The 18,045-nt window shown below is 35.4% G+C and overlaps 1 protein-coding gene across 1 annotated transcript; it reads left to right on the top strand.

The window, feature by feature from the left end:
• The first annotated feature begins 7,514 nt into the window (after positions 1-7,514).
• LOC145791326 (uncharacterized) lies at positions 7,515-9,536 on the top strand. Its single transcript, XM_082871677.1, has 3 exons — positions 7,515-7,716; positions 8,020-8,511; positions 9,007-9,536. The coding sequence occupies exons 1-3, from the start codon at positions 7,515-7,517 to the stop codon at positions 9,405-9,407; spliced, it is 1,095 nt and encodes a 364-aa protein (XP_082727803.1). The 3' UTR covers positions 9,408-9,536.
• Positions 9,537-18,045: the final 8,509 nt, after the last annotated feature.

Raw genomic sequence — 18,045 nt, 5'->3', positions numbered from 1 at the left:
AAAATCTTTCAATTAATAATGATATCAATGTATTTGTTTAAAAAGTATAACGTGTAATTGAATTTAATTATAAAATAATTTAATTTTTTTTAACATATAATCCGATGGGATAGGTTTAAGGTTTATAATTATTTTTTAGATCGAACTTAAACAAATAGACAAACACACTTAGGTCATGTTTGTTTGGGTGGACATGAGCTTGGGATTGGATTAATAGTCCAATAAAATTATTAATCTGATGTTTGGTTAAACAATTAAAGTGGGGACTAATTATTTTAAGCTTGACTATTAATTAAGATAGGATACATAATCCAACGGATTCGTAGTCCTAGGACTATTAGTCATGGGAATGCTAATCCAGTCCGCCCAAACAAACATGGCCTTATTATACAATGTTAGCCGGACTGACACCACGTTTGTCCACCTCTATCCTGCTGCTATCACCCCTTGTCACAGGCAAACTCATACTCCAAAGATTTTTATTTATATTTACGGGTGGTTTGGGAATAAGATTTTATAGTGATTTTTTTACCTTTTTATTAAAATATGAGTCGAAAAAAATTAATATGTTAAGAATGATTTTTAAATTTTTTACGAAAACATATGTAAAAAATATAGTGAATCAAAAAGAATCTTTGATTTTTTTGTATTTGTTGATTTTTTGACTTTTTTTAGATATTATTATTATTATTATTATTATTATTATTATTATTATTATTATTATTATTATTATTTTGAATAAATTACACTAAACTCCGTTAAGGTTTAAAGATGTTAGGTTTTTTGTAATCGACAATCCCATTGAATAAAATTCCTTTCAAATGTATTTGCATTCACTCTTGTTTCTGTGAGTTGTGAGGGTTTAGATGTGAATCCAACTTAATTTGTGCTTGAGTAGAGGAGTTTGTGCTGAAAGAAAAGTGTGCTTGAGCAGAAGAGTTTTTGAGCTTGTCAAACTTCATGGACTGCTCGAGCAGTCAAGTGTGCGCTCGAGCGTTGTATTGGAGCATCCAGTATTACAATCTGAGCTCTGAGAAACTGAGAATTTTGTTTTACCGCTTGAACAGTAAGTCTTGCCCTCGATCAAAGTGACAGGTGAAAGTTTGTTGGCACCGCCTTTCAGACACACTGTTCGAGCGGTCATTCCTGCACTTGAATGGTCTTCGTGACTCTACATCTTTTAAACTGCCTTAGTTGCATTTTTGAGAGCTAACCCTTCCAGAATTCTCATAGAGGAGATTAGCAAAGTGTTTTCTATTGGAAGGAGTTTATATGTTGTTCATCTTGATGAATTAAGTGTGATCAATGGATTAATGGATCAACGGCTTTTATGTTGATAATCATTAAGGGGTTTTCTTTCATTCAAATCATTCATTGATATTGTGGATTCAATGTTAAGTAAAGCAATTTCGAGATAAAAACGATAATGGAAGAGGCACAATGGGTTCAATTCAATTTGGGCGTGGATTAACTAGGAAATTGAGAGTTCTCGTATGTAATTTCATTGTCTTCTTAGTGGATTCTTTTGTGACTTTGGCCTGTGATATTTTATTACAATTGAAAGTGGGTCAATTTGGCCTCTTTTGGGAAGTAGATGAAAAGGCACTTCCCAACTTTTAACATTTTTTTTGTCACATCATCTCTCACATTTTTTAAATGTTTTGTCAAAAAAAATTTAAAAAGTCAATTTTTAACCATATTCCCAAATGGGAGTGACTAATTTTAATTGGTGTCAAATTATGTTATAAGTACTTTTAGGTATGAGTAATTTGCTAGTGCTTTATATTAATCAAAATTTAATTTTTGTCTGAAAGACTCTATAAACATTAAAAATCAATCCAAATTTTTTATTTAAAAAAACTAAATGTTAAAAAATATACATATAAAAATATTAGTCTATCCAAATATTTAAAATTTTGAAATTTAAAAATCTTAATATAAAAAGTTAAAAAAAAAATTACCCATATTTAACTTATTATACTTAACCTATATATAATTTGAAATTTAAAAATCTTTAAAGGAAATTTCAAATGTAATTTTGGTCTTATATAATTTTAAATTTTAAAAATATTTACTTCATTCTTTTTTTTGAAAATTAAAAAATACATATGGCATCTAAAAAATTATCAAAATATTTGTGACACATTTATTAATTAAAAAAATTTGCATGGCACATGTAAAAAAAATAAATAAATAAAAACATTTGTAATGTATATTTTTATGTCGTGTCCAAAAATACATGCGAAAAAGAACAACCAATATAGGGCAATAAATTATTATAGTCAACTCTTTCAAATTTACACAAACAATTAATCTTACATTTTTATGCTGAAAATAATAAAAGAGAGGGAGAGAGATTGCAAATGGTTAGGAAGAGAAAATAGAGAGAGAAAAAAATAGGGAAAAAAAAGGAAAGAGAGGAAGATGTTAGGAAAGTGCTGAAAGCTCTTTGTGCGTAAAATTTAATTATGCTCAAGTAAATCTAACCGTTAATCTCATAGATGGACTGATTTGGACCGTTCTAACCAAATATAAGAGATATAGACATTTTTAAAAACAAAATTGTTTTATTATAGGGGTTTTTTTTTAAGGTCCCTGGTATTATGATTTTATAGCATAAAGGACACTCAAATATTTTCATGATGTCTAAGGTCCCTCAACATCAATTCAGAGAAAATTCGATCCAGAGAATTTCTCTGGACAAATCACAGAGAAAATTCAAATTTCTCTGGACACATCACAAAGAAAATTTCAAATTTCTCTGGACACATTACAGAGAAAATCTCACCAGAGAAATTCTCTGGATTCAACCCAGAGAAATTTCCCTCTCCACTCCAGAGAAATTTACTCATTCCCAGAGAAAATTCTCTATCAGCTGAAAAACAAGACACTGATACACACACATATTAGCTTCACCACGGCAGCTTCATTTTTTGAGCTTCACACCGCACACACAGAGCTTCAACCCATGCACATACACAACCCCATGTACACAGTTACACACATACACGGCACACACACACCACAACACACACAGACGGAGGGACTCAATATTCAACACACTCTCTATCTATCTCACATGGAGACCCAGCCATTTCACACCAATCAACAGAGTATGGATGATAGCTCGCCGGAGCTATAGAGGCTGACGTCGGAGTCTGATTGTGAAGAGACGAGGAGGAAGACAACGGAGGACAAGGCGGTCCGTGGCGGATCCGAGCATGGCCGATCTGGTTGCCAGGCCATAGACACGCCGTCGGCCATACGATCGCCGAGGTATCCGAAGATTAGCCGACCGATGACGGCCCCTAAGAGTGCGATGGCGACCATGGCGGAGGTGATGGCAATGGGGCCAATGAGTCTCATGATCAGAGGGATACAGAAGAGAGAGATTAGAGTTTGAAATTGACAATTAGAGAGAGAGAGAGAGAGAGAAAGTCAAATAAAGAAGGGTGTCGGTGGTGGTGATCAAAATGAGGGAGATAGAGAGAGAGAAAGAGAGAGAGGCCAAAGTCAAATTTCTCTGATATATGTTTAGGGACCTTAGACATCAAAAAATAATTTTGTGGATCTCTTCCATTACGAAAAGTGGGTGAGGGACCCTAGACTAATTTTCCCTTTATTATATAGATTAAAAAAGAAATTTCGCATGGCACATGTAAAAAATAAATAAATAAATACATGTACAATGTATATTTTTATGTCGCGTCCAAAAAAACATGCGAAAAAGAACAATCAATATAGGATAATAAATTATTATGGGTCTGGCTTTGGTCCAGTCCACCATCAGACTGGACCGTGCTGTTGGGCCCGTGAGGGGTCCACCACGGGTCTTGTTTTAAAAATCTGAACCGTTCAATGTGTAGAACTCTTCGAGCACTATATGTTTGTAAAAAATCACGTTGATCGGATATCGATAGCTACGTGATCAAATCAGTTTTGTATAAAAAAATGAATGGTGAATAAATTAACGGTTGACAAAAAATTGATTTGATCGCATAGCTATCGATATCCGATCAACGTGATTTTTTACAAGCATATAGTACTCGAAAAGTTCTACACATTGAACGGTTCAGATTTTCAAAACGGGACCCGTGGTAGACCTCCACAAGCCCAACAGCACGCTCCAGTTCGATGGTGGACTGGACCAAAGCCAGACCCAATTATTATAGTCAACTCTTTCAACTTTACACAAACAGAGAATTTTATATTTTTGTGTAGAAAATAAGGAAAGAGATGAAGAGAGAGATTGCAAATGGTTAGAAAGAGAAAATAGGACAAATTACACACAAAAAGAAAGAAAAAAACATAGTTTGGGCTGTATAATAAAATAAATCTTGAATTTTCAATTTTGTTAATTTAAACCTTATACTTTGGATTTGTTTTCAATCTAAACTATTTGCCTATTTTTGCTAAATAAAATTGATAGAAAAATAGATATTTTAGTCATTAAACTCATGAAAAAGGTTATCTTAGACATTTTATATATATCTATATTGAGTTTAATGACTAAGTACTCTTTTTCCTTCAGATTTACTTAGTGAAAATAGGCGAATGGGTTAGGTTAAAAATAAATTAAAAGATTAGGATTTAAATTGATAAAATTAAAAACTTGAAGTTTATTTTGTTACAAGACTCAAACTTTGTAAATTTTTTTATAATTATTCAAAATATATAAGAAAACAAGGAAAGAGAGAAAGTTGTAGGCAAGTGCAAAAAGTTGTTTGGGCAGGAAATTTAATTTTGGTCAAGCAAATCTTACCGTTAAGTTCTTAGATGGATTGATCTGGACCATTCTAACCAATTATAAGAGAGACATTTTTGAAAAAAAACTGTTTTATTATAGATAGATAGATACTGTAATTAATTTATGATTTAATTTATTATACATATATATATATATATGCATGTTTAATTAAAATTTTATTAAATAAAATTTAGGTTAAAATTAAAAATTAGATTAAAGTAGTCTGATGAATAATTATTTAGGTTAATTTATGATTTAATTTGTTATATATATAATATGTATGTTTAATTTAAAATGTTATTAAATAAGAAATTAGGTTAAAATTAAAAATTAAAAATTAGATTAAGGTAATTTTATGATAATAAATTATAGTGTCTATATAATTTCATTACGGATTATGATCTTCTCCATTCCAAAATTATAATGGAGGATCTCACAAATGAACGAATTACATTTTATATTTTTATATGAACAACATCTATAATTTAAACTTAAACCATCCATTTTATAAATTAATATGTGATTTGTTTATCTATTCATCAATATCCGAAAAAATTGATTTTTTCTACGGGCAATATTCACTACAAGATTTATAAGTTAAATTGTTTGAATTATGGTTGTGGGTCTAGAATGAGACATACAAAACAAAATATGAAAACATATGAAGGATAATAGTATAAAGATAATAACGCTAAGTTTGGCATCTTAAAAAAAAGTAAAAAAGTCATTATCCTATTTAAGACACATTAAGGCCCTGTTTGGTAGGGCTTATGTTCAGCTTATTTCAACTTTTAGCTTAATTTAAGCTATTTTGATGTGTTTGGTTCAGCTTAACAATACAGCTTATAGCTTTTTGTAAGTCAAAAATCAACCTATTTTTTGAGTGGGGGAGGAGAAACTTAATTTATAAGTCAAAAACCAGCTTATGTTCACAGTTATAAGTTATGAGCTGTTAAGCTATAAGGTATAATTACTTTATCACAGTTTTACTAAACGGGGCTTAAGTTACATCCCCTCTCTACCATATCACTTCAAACCCAACTCATATTTCATAAAAAGTCAAAAAGTGCACTTATTTAGAACATCTCAAACAACCCTAAGTTTCATTAGTCTAGGTAGTTGCGATTGAAAGGGTTTTGTTTTTCTCAAATTGTCATCTCAATTAAGGGAGAGTTTGGATTTGATAGACCTATTTTGGAACCGATTTCGATAATTCAAACATGTGGTCGCTTATGTCCAATCATCTTGATTTTTTACATATTTTATTCAACGAGTCCTAAAAAATTAATACCTCATAATTAAAACGAGACCTATAATGGACTCCACTAATAGAGAGAGCAAAATGGACTACTAAGATGAGAGACCACAAATTGAGTCCACTTTTTTTTTATAAAATTGAGTTTTTTATTTTTGTATTTTTTTTTTATTTTTAGTAATTTTTTAAAACATTTTACACAATTTTTTATTTTTTAAATACAATTAATCTAAATACACTTAAAAAATAGAGTTTTTTATTGATAAATCCATTCTAGAGTTGTTATAACCCATTAGGTCCACTAAAGTATATTATAACCTAATTAGTCCCATAAACTTTTCTGGATATTCCATAAGGTCCATTTTTCTAATTAAATATAATTTCTTGGACTATTTTGCCCCTGTATATATATATGTACAGTGTTAATACGTAATAGGTGCCTGTTTCTTCGTTCATGCAGTTTGGCAGTTTCTATTTTCCGTTTTTCATCATCAATCCAATTCCGAGAGTTACGTTTATGTTTTGCATGCTTGTTGCAAGGATTGGTTGTGCCAGGGTTTCATCCTTGCTGTTGGAGTCTGGTTCTGTGGTTTGCGAGTGAAGACGACGAAGAGGAGGGTGTTCGGTTGTTACATTTGCCGGATTATAACTAGTTCAAATCAGTTTTTTTCAACTTTCTGTACGATTGTAGGATTGCATGATCAAGGTTAGTATCAATTTGGTTATGAATACATGTTCAGTTTATGGTTTCATTCGTATAATGGATCAAATGCTCTATTTTTGGATTTATATGGATTGAATGCTCTGTTTTTTCAATTATATGCATTTTACGTGGTTATGTGGAGGGGAGTTCATTCGTATTATGTAAAGATTGTGTAGTTCTCATTTGACTTCGATGCATGCGTAATGAGGCTCTGTGTGAATGATTTGATTATCAGTATATATATCAATGTCAATCTGCACATTTTGTGAATGTAGAATATGTGAAGAACGTGGATGTTCTCATTTTAAATTGATGTTTGCTTAATGAGGCTCTGTGAAGATTGTTAATAATTATGTGAAGATTGTTAATGTTCTCATTTTACTTTGATGCTTGCTTAATGTTAACATCTTGTTAATATCAATGTGAATGTTTACATCATCATAAACTGATGTGAATGTTCACATCATTATACACTGATGTGAATGTTTACATCATCATACACTGATGTGAATGTTCACATCAGTGTATTATGTGAAGATTGTTGATGTTGTCATTGGACTTTGATGTTTGCTTAATGTTGACATCTTGTTAATAGTAATGTGAATGTTCACATCTTCATATTGTGAATTATGGATTTAGCAGTTGAAATGTACACGTAGTCATCTATTTTTTGCACAATGTGAATTTTCATATCGATTTTCATTACTGTTCATTGTTGTGTTTTTGTGTTTTTACAGGAGATGGATACCTTTATGCTATTGGTGTGTACATATGGTTGTAGTACAACTGTAATAAATGTTGCCCGCGCAATGTGTTATTCTCGTTTGGTAGAGTGTTTGTGTGAGAAATGGGATGAGTTGTCTACTGGTTCTATTTCATTGTTCTGTAAACTACCTGGGATTAATAAGTGTCATTTGGACAATGAGGAAGAATTTCAGAACATGGTACTGCTTGCTAAATCAATGGGGGTACAACATATAGAAGTTGTGGTTGAGTTGAAGGGTGATATTGGTCAGTCAAGTAGTTTGGGATTGCTGCGTGTGGGGGTTGAGGATGAAATTGATGCACTACGGAGATTTTGCCACCATAAGGAGAAGGTGTTGTTGTCAGCCCCTTGGGCAAATGGTATTACGCATGTAGGACAACGGTTTGTTGGAGGTGCACAAGAATTTCGTGACGTTTTATGTAAGTATGCCATCCAATGTGGGTTTAAGTTCACATACGTGAAGAACGAGACAACAAGAGTTACTGCTGTGTGTGCGATGCGAGAGGAGAGGGGGTGTTTGTGGGCTATACATTGTAGAGCACAATGAGCAAATGATTTTTTCTACATCAAGAGGTTTAGTGATGTGCATACTTGTGGTACGGATGTTCGAACATCGAAGAATCCGCGAGTTAGTTCGGATTTGGTGTCGAGTACCATATCTGAAATTGTGAGGGACAAGCCGTTGACTCGGCCGTGTGAAGTGGTGACTATTTTGAAGAGGGATTATGGGCTAGATGTGAGTTACCATGTCGTATGGTTGGGTGTGGAGAAAGCAAAGGCTGGTATCCATGGAGATCACTCGTTATCGTTTGACCAGTTGCGGTGGTATTCGGATGCTGTGATGCGGTACAATCCGGGGAGTTATGTCAATATTGACTATGATGCGAGTAGTCAACAGTTTTGTCGCTTCTTTGTGTCATTCGCTGCGTGTATTTCTGGGTTCAATGCTTGTCGGCCTTTATTATTCCTGGATGGAACATTCCTCAAAGGAAAGTACAAAGGTCAGCTACTTGCGGCAACGGCGAAAGACGGGAACAATGGTTAGAAGTTTTTTTTACCTGTCTATTCATGTCAATATTCGCTCTGAGCAGCATAGTCTGGACGAAAGAGTGATTGCTAAATTATAAGTAATGTAAACATTCACATCAGTGACATTAGTATGCACTGATGTGAATGTTCACACCTTTGTATGCTAATGACAGAAATGTTAACATCAGACTGATGTGAATGTTCACATCAGACTTATTACAGACTTATGTGAATGTTGACATCAGTGTATACTAATGTTAGTTGATCTATTAATGAACAGTACTGTGAATGTTAACATTTTCAGTGGCTCAACAAGCAACAATGAATTATTAATGGTCGTTAATGTGAATGTTCACATCGTTGATGTTTACGAACCTGAATCCAAAAACAGCAATAGTAAAGAGGGCAATGTACATATGAACATTCACATGACCTGTTTTGTTTATACTATTTTTCTATTCACTTTGGAATATTGTGAACAGTTGTGTATTGGTGTTGTGTTGTAGGTCTGTTTCCTGTTGCATTTGCAATTGTTGATTCGGAGACCACGGCTAATTGGTCGTGGTTCTTGTATGAACTTGGGAAGGTTGTTGATGGGAAGCGCCATATTACTTTTATTTCGGATCGTAATCTTGGTCTGTTAGAAGCTATGCCAAAGGTGTTCCCATCGGCTCATCACGGTTATTGCTTACAACACTTGAAGAGCAATTTAAGAGACCGGATGAAAGGAATTGATAATGGATTCAGGGATCACCTAGTAAGGAGTTTGGGTGACTGTGCCTACGAGCCAACTGTGGTAGGGTTCCATGAAAAGCTTGCAAAATTAAAAGAGGAGGGTAAACAACGAGCTCATAATTTTTTCAAGGACTTAGCACCTGAGCACTGGACAAATTCATACTTCAGGTAATAATAGATTCCTAAGGTGTTCCATTTTTGAAGTTTAGAATGGTAGTGATGTGAATTTTCAGTTTATAATGGTGACAATCTTCGAATTGTGTTTCATCTTCAATGTAAATGATGTGAATGTTCACATCTGCTAATGATGACTGATGTCATGTTCACATCTGTTAATTTGTCAAATAGTCATGCAATGTATTACAGATTTGAATGTTGACACGTGTCATATTTTGTTGTTGTTGTTAACATTCACATCTGTCTATCATTTAAGTTGACAACGTAATAAGCATATAATGTGAACATTCACATTATTATAACCTGGTAGCAGATGTGAACATTCACATTATTATACCCTGATGTGAATGTTCACATCAGTGTATACTAATGGCAGTACTGTGAACGTTCACATCTGTCAACATTAATGGTCAGGCCTGTTAAATTCCGTATTGTACAATGTTTGTGATATACTGTGCAGGGGCATGCGTTATGGGGAGATGACATCCAATGCGGCGGAGTCATTTAATAACTGGATTAAAGAAGCACGTAATCTTCCTATCACTCAAATGGTGGACAAAATTCGTACTCAGTTGATGCGGCAAATGTCTGCACGGCGTGACCAAGCAAACAAATGGAATGAGATTATTTGTCCGACATTCGAAACAAGGCTTATGGATTCGTTCAATGACAGCAAGTCTTGGCAAGTTAGCAAAGCCAACGAGGATGTGTTTGAAGTTCATTCGATACCATCGGTTACAGTTGATGTTGCGAGGCGTACATGTTCATGCTTCAAATGGCAAATCAACGGATTCCCGTGTGACCATGCTGTTATTGCCATTCAGAAGAGCCGCTACAATCTCAATGATTGTGTAGAACATTACTTTCATGTAGAGACATATCGTGCAGCCTATTCGGGAGCCATATTCCCTATACCATCGGTGGAGAAGCCGCCTTTTGATCCCACGGACTTTACTATATACCCGCCTACCGTGAAAAGACCACCCGGAAGGCCGAAGAAGAATAGGATCCCATCAAGGGGTGAGAAACTGAAGCAAATAAGGTGCGGGAGATGTGATAAGTTGGGGAACCATAATCGAAAATCATGCACGGAGCCGATATAAGATGTACCTTTTTTCATTTCAACATTGTATTTTACATTGGATTCTTATATTCATTTTTCAAATAAGATTGTGTTGTGTTGGGAAACATTGGGTTGCAATAAGATTACGTTGCGTTTGCAAACATAATAATGCATTAGTGTTTGATTTGTGTTTTATTTTTACTTTTTTAAGGTACCAATCTGACATTTATGTTGGTTGTGTTTTGGATGAATGCATGCTGTTAACATTCACATTATGTGAATGTTCACATTGTTCAACTTTCAAACATTTCTGTGGTGGGAATGTTCACATTGTTGTTACTGTTTACATCAATGTAACCATTCACATCAGTGTGCACTACTCTAAATTCACATGATGTGAACATTCACATGATGTGAATCACAGTAATGTTTACATCAATGTAACCATTCGCATCATCAAATCATAAGATGTGAATATTCATGACATCATTGTTGCCATTCGCATAATCAGAAGTTATGATGTGAATATTCACATCATCAAATTGTTAGATGTGAATATTGACTTGTGTTAAGAAATATCATAATCACACCTGTCATATTGTGTTACATGAACACTTTAAGCAATATTCACATCCATGTAGTATGGTTTAAAATAGAAGAAAGTGAACGATCATTCTGTGATGTGAACATTGACATCATGTCATGTGTATCCAAAAAAAAAAAAAGAAAATACAATCTCAATGTGCATGACCAACGCAAAATAGGCCTGAAAATGCATATACATATATTGACTGAAAAGTATCTGTACAAGCAGTGATATAGACTTCATTTACAATTAAGCTAGTGAAACTAAATTGTCTTAAATGTGGATAACAGATTTGGGTAACAGTGATAGGTGGACACCCCCCACCTATAGGTTTTCACATTGCACTGTCTTCCTGTGGTTCAGGAAAAGGTGTACTAATGAGTCTCTTATTTGACACCATTCAAAGCGATCTAGGCTGGCAACAATGTCTTCACGATATACATGCGCCCTCATGATGTAACAAACTGCAGGCCCACAATCCACCCTGAAAATGCAAACTTCTTGTTAGATTTTGAAATTTAGGTGGGTAAAGGTTGTGGAACATGTGTAGAAATCGATTTTAGGCTTACGAATTTGATGCTTGCTGAGGACAGATGTCCACTGATATGATTGTTTTCGAAGTATTTTGGCTTGATAAATTGGTCCATAATGGTGATAACGGTCCAATGTTGTGCACCAAAGCTGTGATGTAGTCCCTCTGCCAACAATGAAATTTCATATTAGGAACCAACCAACATAGGGCATACGTCCAAGTTCAAATATTACACATCACGACAAGTATTGTTTTTGACAGCCACTTACCAGTATTTGTGCTTTGTCAATATGTGGGTCATGTATGCCTTCTCTTGGGCGCAGTGAGTTATAATGCCTCCATACATTCTCTTTCACGTCGTACACAACAATTGTCCAGTGAAAGTTGTCGTGTATTGGGAAGATTAAGAATCTCTGGCCTTGATACTCCTTAATGTGTACATCAATTAGTTTATTCCTCTTGTGGGGGGGGTACTGTTCAATGATTTTCTGCACACAAAGGGCATACAATGATGTACCAAGTATTTATATCGATGTTTGGTGTTAATGATTTGAATGTTCATCTGCTAATGGGGAGTTATGTTACTGATGTGAATGTTCACATTTCCTAATAGTGAGTGAAACTACTGATGTGAATGTTCACATCTATTAATGTCAGGGATATTACTGGTGTGAATGTTCCCATTTGCTAATGGTGGGTGATGCTACTGATGTGAATGTTCACATCTGTTAGTGTGAGTAATGCTACTGATGTGAATGTTCACATCTGTTAATGTCAGTGCTATTACTGATGTGAATGTTCCCATTTGCTAATGGTGGGTGATGTTACTGATGTGAATGTTCACATCTATTAATGTGAGTAAATACTGCTGATGTGAATGTTCACATCTGTTAATGTGAGTAATACTGCTGATGTGAATGTTCACATCTGTTACTATGAGTTATATTACTGATGTGAATGTTCACATGTGTGTATCATTTAAGTTTATCAACATAATAAGCATATAATATTCAATGCGAATGATGTGAATGTTCACATCTGTCAATGTGAATCTTCTCAAAGGTCATTTTATGTTTTTGTTAACATTCACATCTGCCTATTATTTAAATTAATAATGTAAGCATGTAATGCTGAGAATAACATCCACATGTATTGAAACATAATCAAAATTAAAGTCTAGTGGTTACCAAACATGTGCTTGTAAAGATGAATGATGAATCTTCCAAACTTGGGTTGACTAGCCCTTGTAGTTCAAGTAGAATTTCACCATACGCATCTATCACCTGCAGAACCGGAGGAGTGGCAGTACATTATTTACAGTGTCTTTACCCTATGTGTATGTGTGTGTGTGTGTGTGTGTGTGTGTGTGTGTGTGTGTGTTTTGTACACATTTACAGTTGCCATACGTTGTTGGTTATTGATTCTTCCTTGATGAGGTGTATGATGTCATCAAAATACACATGTTTAGTCTTTGAGTCCCCTCGCTACACTAGCAACCTGTGCATTGTGATTACAGAAAATGTTAATGTCAACATTGCACATTTATGAAATGGTCCAATTCATTAAGTATGTATGTGAACTGAACATGATGGAAAAAAAAACAGTTGGGGATATGTAAGATCACTTACTCATCACCGCCGTTCTTGTGCAAATTTTGGACTTTTTGCTTGTTGAGTTTGTTCATGTTAGCCCAGACCTTTAGTTTGTTGTTCAAGGATAACTTCTTGGACTTTGTTGGCTGCTTTTTTGGTGGTTGCTTGTCTAAATCTTGTGCAATTTGGACTGCATGTGATTTCTGTTGGGCTCCCTCTTTCCCTTTCTTCTGACCAGGCAGGTTGGGGTATTCAAACTCGTCCAACCTGTGTTCTTTCCTTACCTTCTGCTTTATGCGCTTTACCCTTGATGGGGGGCTGATAATGTGTTCCAATGCTGCAGTGGGATTGTTGTTAAGGCTGTCATGAGCCTTTTGTGCTTCAACTTGAGTGATGATGTGTACGGACTGATCATCAAAAAGGTCTTGAAGTATTGTTTTTTCACATTCCAAGTTGATGACCAACTTTGTCGGCCGCTGAATTTCTGTATCTTTCCACTCCATGCAAGTCTTCATGTCCATGTCCACATTGGATGAGCCCGATTGGTCAAATAGTTTGGCTTCAAGGGCAGCAATCACCCTTGCCCTTAACTCCCATGATTCTTCCAACTGTTTGTATTTCGCTTCCCATTGCCGTACAAGAGCCCAAGCTTTTTGGTTTTCTTTCATGAGTACTTCCACAATGTCGGGCTCAGTTGGTTGTGCTATGATGATTCCTTTCTCAGCATTGGGGGTGCTACAGCTGGGGTTGATATAATGTCCAACATCATTCAGGTCCACTGCATCGACAGAAAATGCATCGCTGTCATCACTGCGTTGACTGTCTTTGCTTTGATCCTCATTGCTTTCATCTTTCTTTGCTACTGCACTTGACAAAATCCCAGGTTTTGGCTCCACATTCAATTTTGTATGACGATACATCTTCGCTTCAGTTGGTGATGCCATTAGCTCGCCGCCATATACCTGCATTTCGAGACAGTATGTTAGTTAGATAGTTCCTCGTCTCACTATGTGAATAAGCACAATATATTTGGTTGTACTTCTACCTCATTTAAACCTAGCTTAGCCAGAGTTATGGACTTCATGTTGCTATGTAAGACTGTGAGGTCCCATTTTACGCATCGTGGAATGGCATTGGGGTTGCGGGGTTGTAAGATTGTTGTATGCTCACACAGCCAATACTGAAACAAATAACAAATATCAGTAATTTGAATGTGGATATGAATTAACATTGATGTGAATGTTTACACCACTGGTGCAGTAATGTGAATGTTCACAATGCACCACTAGGCCAGTAATGTGAATGTTTACATCACTTAAAACTGATGTGAATGTTCACATCCGTTGATGTGAATGTTCACATCTGCTAATGTGGAGTAATGTTACTGATGTGAATGTTCACATTTCCTAATGTTGAGTAATACTACTGATGTGAGTGTTCACAACTGTTAATGTGAGTGATATTACTGACCTGAATGTTCCCAACTGTTAGTGTCAGTGTTATTACTGATGTGAATGTTCACATTTGCTAATGGTGGGGGATGATACTGATGTGAATGTTCACATCTGTTCATGTCAGTGTTATTACTATGTGAATGCTCACATTTTGCTAATGGTGAGTGATGTTACTGATGTGAATATTCACATCTGGTAATGTGAGTGGTACAACTGATGTGAATGTTCACATCTGTTAATGTGAATGTTTACACCAGCATCTACTAATGTGTGTTTGTACATTACTGAAACAATAATGCGAATGTTTTCACCAATGTTGTCAACTTCCACACCAAAGCTGAGAAATGTGAACATTCACATCAGAGTGTTCAGAGCCCGTATATGTTCATATTAAACATAGAATAAGTTGTATGAGATTTGATTTACCATTAACAACATCACACATCCGGTGACTCGTCCTGGTTTTCCACAGTTTTGGCCCAATGAACCCATCAAGGTTGCCCGGATGCTCTCAGCCCAATCGTACTCGATCATCTTGTGTAATGGGTCCATGTATGAGTAGAAAACCCATCCAATTGTTTCTCTGGATGTAGAAAAGAATAGCTTGACGCATGCATACATGCAAACTAATCTTGCGACCTCCTCATTGTCATGTTTTTTTGTGCCCTTCAATGCTTCCCTCAGAATTTCTCGTATTTTGGCAGCACTTAACCGACTAACATCCTTGCACATTCGGTGTATGATGCCGGTTGTTGGTTTTGCGCCATAAGAAAGGTCCATCGACTTGGTGCCGCAGTCCACCCCAAAAATCAGTGATACGTCGCTTCTAAAAATCTGGATGTTCTTATCCCCAATGTAAAACCTTCCACTAGATTGCTTGAATATTTGTACTATACGCACAATGACATCATCATATTTCATGCAGTGGTTGAGGTCGATTTCGTTACTGATCAAGCTATCAAATAATGGCCAGAACGGTGTTTTTCTAAGGCACTTCAATTGGCCACTTGTAAATTTCATATCCTTTAACAGTTTGACCAATCCAGTTATATTTGACCGGTAGTTCACTTTTTTCATGTTCACTTCTTCAGGAATAGCTATTTGATCAGGCTTGGTTTTGAAACGGGATTCCCCTCGCTTTCGCTTGCCATCAACTTTATGGGGAAGACCTGTGTGTTCAAATGAGCACATGTAATTGGTTGAAACACAGAGGATGGAACCCGAAGCACCAAACAACATTCAACAACCAGCATTGACAGTAATTGGAACATTCACATCATTATACAGTGATGTGAATGTTCACATCAGTGTTTATTACTGTAAGTTTACACAGTAATCAATACTAATGTGAATGTTCACATCATCCATGTTGGAAAAATAAATTCGGAAAACAACAACAGTTACTGGGCAATGTAAATGTTTACATGGGTGATCACATTATGTTATAATTTGCTAAAAATCAAAGGGGGGAACCAACAACGCCAAACTACACCCAATAACACAAACAACTTTGGCATTGATGTCACAATGTGAATGTTTACATCATACGCCATCACAGTTTTGAGTGAAGTTTGGGGGTTCTGACATTAATGCGAACATTCACATCATTCACATCAGTGTGTAATACTCCAAATTTACCTAGTACTCAATAGTAATGTGAATGTTCACATCATCCATGTTTGAGAAATAAATTTCGAACACGACAACAGTTACTGGGCAATGTGAATGCTTACATGGGTGATCACATTATGTTATAATGTTCTAAAAATCAAAGGGGGGAACCAACAGTGACAAACTACACCCAATAACACAAACAACTTTGGCATTGATGTCACAATGTGAATGTTTACATCATACGCCATCACAGTTTTGAGTGAAGTTTGGGGGTTCTGACATTAATGCGAACATTCACATGATGTGAATGTTCACATCAGTGTGTAATACTCCAAATTTACCTAGTACTCAATAGTAATGTGAATGTTCACATCATCCATGTTTGAGAAATAAATTTCGAACACGACAACAGTTACTGGGCAATGTGAATGCTTACATGGGTGATCACATTATGTTATAATGTTCTAAAAATCAAAGGGGGGAACCAACAGTGACAAACTACACCCAATAACACAAACAACTTGGGCGTTGATGTCACAATGTGAATGTTTACATCATACTCCATCACAGTATTGAGAGAAGTTTGGGGTGTTCTGACATTGATGTGAACATTCACATCAGTGTGCACTACTCTAAATTTACCCAGTAATCAATAGTAATGTGAATGTTCACATCATCCATGTTTGAGAAATAAATTTCAAACACGACAACAGTTACTGGGCAATGTGAATGCATACATGGGTGGTCACGTTATGTTATAATTTTCTAAAAATCAAAGGGGGGAACCAACAGTGCCAAACTACACCCAATAACACAAACAACTTGGGCATTGATGTCACAATGTGAATGTTTACATCATACTCTATCACAGTATTGAGTGAAGTTTGGGGTTTCTGACATTAATGTGAACATTCACATGATGTGAATGTTCACATCAGTGTGCACTACTCTAAATTTACACAGTAATCAATAGTAATGTGAATGTTCACATCATCTATGTTTGAGAAATAAATTTCGAACACGACAACAGTTATTGGGCAATGTGAATGTTCACATGGGTGATCACATTATGTTATAATTTTCTAAAAATCAAAGGAGGGAACCAACAGCGCCAAACTACGCCCAATAACACAAACAACTTGGGCATTGATGTCACAATGTCAATGTTTAAATCATACTTCAGCACAGTGTTGAGTGAAGTTTGGGTGTTCTGACATTAATGTGTTTACATCAGTGTGTACTACTCTAAATTTACCCAGTAATCAATAGTAATGTGAATGTTCACATCATTCATGTGTGCAAAAACAAATCCCGAAAACTACAACAGTTAGAGGCCAATGTGAATGTTTACATATATTTTTACAAAATTAATCCCGAAAACATCTATGTTTGATGACATTATGATTGAGAAGCAGAAGGAGGAATGGTATTCCTTACTTTTGTTCGTCATGGTTGGTGGGTATGGATCACACTCAGTGGATAAAATAAACTCAATGGGGCGACAAGAATCTTCGAACGACGAAGCACCCTCCTTCCGATGTAAAGCTTCGCAGTGGTGAGACGAAGAGGAATCTAGGGTTACTGGAGGCAATATCAGTATCGTTTCGTCGATTGAGTTTTTGTTTTGGAAATTTTGTGGATTGAATATTTCGAATAGGAATGGGTTTTGGCAGAATCGGTTTCACGCGGGAGAGGTGGAGAGGGTTATTTCGTCTTTTAACAATTAATGGACCTAATGGAATATTCAGAAACAGTTTGGATTTTATGGAACAAAACAGTTATAAATAGGACT

Source organism: Camellia sinensis, chromosome 5 (genome assembly GCF_055761805.1).
Source record: "Camellia sinensis isolate YWXY chromosome 5, ASM5576180v1, whole genome shotgun sequence".
Classification (NCBI taxonomy): domain Eukaryota; kingdom Viridiplantae; phylum Streptophyta; class Magnoliopsida; order Ericales; family Theaceae; genus Camellia; species Camellia sinensis.
This window is presented reverse-complemented; position numbering and strand designations above follow the sequence as displayed.

What these genes read in the sequence shown, in the direction of transcription:
- LOC145791326 (XM_082871677.1), top strand. Translation starts at nt 7,515, where the DNA reads ATGTGTTATTCTCGTTTGGTAGAGTGTTTGTGTGAGAAATGGGATGAG. An exon ending in TGAGTTGAAGGGTGATATTG is followed by an intron (nt 7,717 to 8,019) that starts GTCAGTCAAGTA and finishes GAGCACAATGAG; the next exon opens with CAAATGATTTTTTCTACATC. An exon ending in GGCGAAAGACGGGAACAATG is followed by an intron (nt 8,512 to 9,006) that starts GTTAGAAGTTTT and finishes GTTGTGTTGTAG; the next exon opens with GTCTGTTTCCTGTTGCATTT.